At 51.5% G+C, this 3,676-nt stretch overlaps 1 protein-coding gene across 1 annotated transcript; it reads right to left on the minus strand.

The window, feature by feature from the left end:
* Window positions 1-781: 781 nt before the first annotated feature.
* Window positions 782-3,475, minus strand: LOC146575198 (uncharacterized). Its single transcript, XM_085272467.1, has 2 exons — window positions 2,692-3,475; window positions 782-864 (listed from the first exon to the last, which is right to left on the minus strand). Exons 1-2 carry the CDS (start codon window positions 3,473-3,475, stop codon window positions 782-784), a joined length of 867 nt encoding a protein of 288 aa, XP_085128593.1.
* Between the last annotated feature and the right edge of the window lie 201 nt (window positions 3,476-3,676).

Consider the following 3,676-nt stretch of genomic DNA (forward strand, 5'->3'; position numbering starts at 1 on the left):
ATACATCCAGTATCAATGTTGAGGTTGCCAACATCTACCTCATTACTCATGTCTACGCCCATCAGCCGGCGAGCACTGTGAGGGTAATAGACGATGCTCAGGATTTGCTACAAGTCTGTTGTGGTCAGTGTCATCCTCTGTGTTGTTGCACGCTGGTGCAGCAGGTTGAGGATGCCAACAGTCTCAATAAACTGATCAACAAGGTCAGTAACATTATTGGGATGGATCTGGACTCTCTTAATGTGGGGTCGGAGAAGCAGATGTTTTCCAAGATAAGGACAGTGCTGGATAATGCCTCCAACTCACTCCATGACATACTGACCAGTCACAGGAACATGTTCAGTGAGAGACTAAGATTACCTAAATGTACTATTCCTCCATCTGAAGTGCAATACACACTGCAGTAGTTTCTCACCCAAATATCTGCACAGTCTCTACAGAGAAAATATCAAATTATATTATGATAATAGAGGCACCTCAATGTCATTTGTGTTTAACTTGTGTAGTATACTGGGATATTTATAATTAGAGCTATTTGTATCTATTAAAGCTTCTTTGTTATATTTTGTAACTGCAGTTAATTGTATTATTTAATGTAGTTTGGTGAGTTACTGTTTTTACTGTCTTGGAGTAACTGTAAACAGATAACTTCTTCAGGGATTAATAAAGTATTCTGATTCTGAAAGTATATTACAGTGGACTCCAAATTTCATCACTGATTACTAATTGTTTGGGGTTTTTTTATTATTTAATTCATAAGAAGATAAATTCCAGCAAAAGATCAAAAAATGAACGACACTTCCAGCTGGCTCCTGGCAGTCAATTTTTCCTTGATTAATGACATTGTGTGAACCTGCTCCCCACCTGAGAAGAGAACAGGAAGCCAATGCCGTACCAGCTAGTTCTGTTTCCCCCTATCTCTGGTGTATGATAATCAATCTGGATGGCTACAGGCTATAAGCATGATTCCAACTAAATGGCTAACAGTCTTTGTTCTGTTCTTCCTCGCACAAACAACACACAAGTCACATGTGTTCTACAGCCCTATCCTGCTCTCCACATTTAATCTCCTGGCATCTTTACCACACTCGGAGACACTGCAAACCTTCTTGCAACTGCATTCTGGTTGAGCTGGACTCCTTGTGCAAAGTGAATGGACTGCTTGTACCTTCTTATCCTACCAGTATGTCAAGGACACAATCAAAATGCAAAATTAGATAAAAAATCAGTCAGGATGGATTAGGATAGAGCAATGGTCTTTTCCTTTGCTTGAGTGTGGACAATCGTTTCATGTTTCCCAGTGAACTGTACTTAAAACATAACTTTACTGTCTACAAGTGTTCAAATACCTTCATGTGTCTCCATTTTATTTATCTAGCTCATTAAAAGTGATTTGGAATACAGCACTTTCATAACAAAATGTTAGGAGCTTTCTTTTATGGTTTATTTATTAACAAATTAAATATTGAGACACAACTCTTAATTGTTTAAGAGTTGACACTGAAAAATTAAATCTTCTTATTATGTAATTTTTGGTGAACCACAGTTTAGGTTTAAATAACTTAACATTTATATGAAGTGATGAAGGTTTTAAGGAAAAATATGTGGTATTACAGCAGTATTGTGATATTATTAAGCAAAGTAACAGTAATATTTTACTAAATGCAAATGTTCATATGCATTAAAGACACATGATTGCACGTGGAATCATATCTAATCAATCAGTATGTACTTGCATCACAGGGGACCAGACATGAAAGCAGTCAAGCAGCACCTGTCACGGTGCGGCATGGCACACCGTGGGGATGTGGGGAAGGAGGAGGACCCAGGCGCGGTGCTCTATGTATAAACAGTGTGTTTATTTACAGAGTGGAACAAAAACAACAATAAATCCCCGTGTTCTCCCAGACTCCCGTGTCGTGTCTCTGCGTGAATAGTTCGTGTCTCTGTGCTCTCCGCTCCCGTGTCAGCACCCCCCGGTGCTCGCTGCTCTTCGTGCCTTCCACGCTCCTCGTGGAGTTTCAAGGAAATGATCCCGCGTCGGTGGGAGCTCCAACTCTCTCCTAAGTAGCTCCCCCGACGAGGCCTGATCAGCAGCAGGTGTGTGACTTCGGGTGTGGCCAGTCCTTCCGCAGGGCCACACCCCTCAGGCCTGCAGGTGGCTGAGCTCCATCCTCCAAGCATACCCGCAGACACACACACACACACACACTCACATCTACAAGCATGGAGAAGAGCAGCAGCAACACCAAAATACATATAATAATAATATAATTCATAACTGCTCAGTACCCTGACAGTACCCCCCCTCTAAGGGTCGGCTCCCGACGACCCCAAAACCAAAACAAAAAACAGCACAACCAACCCAGGGCGGGCGGCTGGGGGAACCAGGACGGAGGGCCAGAACCAAAACAAGCAAAAACAACAAAACAACAAACCGACCCAGTCCACAGTCTCAGAGTCAGACCGCGCATCCCGCAGCGGTGCAAAAAGAAAACGAAAAGACGCCACAAACAGTCACAGGCGGCCCATCAACACAACAAGAGAGTTCAGGGGGCCTACCTCGAGCCCAACGGCGGCGACGTAGCAGCTCCGGCAGACGGCCCCGGGTCCGGCGGCAGCAGCAAAACAGTTCAGGGGGCCTGCCACGGGTCCGGTGGCGGCGGCGCTGCTCCTCCGGCGGCCAGCCACGGGTCCGGTGGCGGCAGAACGGTTCTGGTGGCCTGCCACGGGTCCGGTGGCGGCGGAACGGTTCTGGTGGCCTGCCACGGGTCCGGTGGCGGCGGCGCTGCTCCTCCGGCGGCCTGCCACGGGTCCGGTGGCGGTGTAACGGTTCCGGTGGCCTGCCACGGGTCCGATGGCAACGTCGCTGCTCCGGTGAGCAACAGCGAGGCGTGGCAACAGGTCCATGACGCGCCGATCGCTGACGTGGACGCACCGGACGTGGGCGGCGAGGAGGCCGCGCTAGACGTGGAGGTCCCTCCGGTCCGCTGACCTCCTCGGCCGGCAGCGAGAGCTCCTCCTCGGCCGGCAGCGAGAGCTCCTCCTCGGCCGGCAGCGAGAGCTCCTCCTCCGGCTCGCTGAGCTCCTCCTCCGGCTCGCTGAGCTCCTCAGCTGGCAGAGCGGGCTCCTCCGGCTCGCCGAGCTCCTGCTCGGGCATGCTGAGCTCCACAGCTGGCGATGCGGGCTCCTCCGGCTCACTGAGCTCCTGCTCGGGCATGCCGAGCTCCTCCGGCTCGCTGAGCTCCTCAGCTGGCAGTGCGGGCTCCTCCGGCTCGCTGAGCTCCTGCTCGGGCATGCTGAGCTCCTCCGGCTCGCTGAGCTCCTCAGCTGGCGGTGCGGGCTCCTCCGGCTCGCTGAGCTCCTCAGCTGGCGGTGCGGGCTCCTCCGGCTCGCTGAGCTCCTGCTCGGGCATGCTGAGCTCCACAGCTGGCGATGCGGGCTCCTCCGGCTCACTGAGCTCCTGCTCGGGCATGCCGAGCTCCTCCTGCTCGCTGAGCTCCTCAGCTGGCGGTGCGGGCTCCTCCGGCTCACTGAGCTCCTACTCGGGCATGCTGAGCTCCTCCGGCTCGCTGAGCGCCTCAGCTGACGGTGCGGGCTCCTCCGGCTCGCTGAGCTCCTGCTCGGGCATGCTGAGCTCCTGCTGCAGCTGGACGAAGTCTGAGGTTTCCCGAGC

Source organism: Mchenga conophoros, linkage group LG4, assembly GCF_057382185.1.
Source record: "Mchenga conophoros isolate Kocher_MC1m ecotype Shallow Benthic linkage group LG4, M_conophoros_male_GT1.1, whole genome shotgun sequence".
In the NCBI taxonomy this organism is placed as follows: Eukaryota; Metazoa; Chordata; class Actinopteri; order Cichliformes; family Cichlidae; genus Mchenga; species Mchenga conophoros.

Bases quoted from the DNA above. Each gene is read 5' to 3' on its own strand.
- LOC146575198 (XM_085272467.1), bottom strand. From the start codon at position 3,475: ATGCCCGAGCAGGAGCTCAGTGAGCCGGAGGAGCCCGCATCGCCAGCT. The intron at 865-2,691 runs GTGGCTGGCCGC...TTCTCTTCTCAG, and splicing joins GTTCTGCCGCCACCGGACCC to GTGGGGAGCAGGTTCACACA.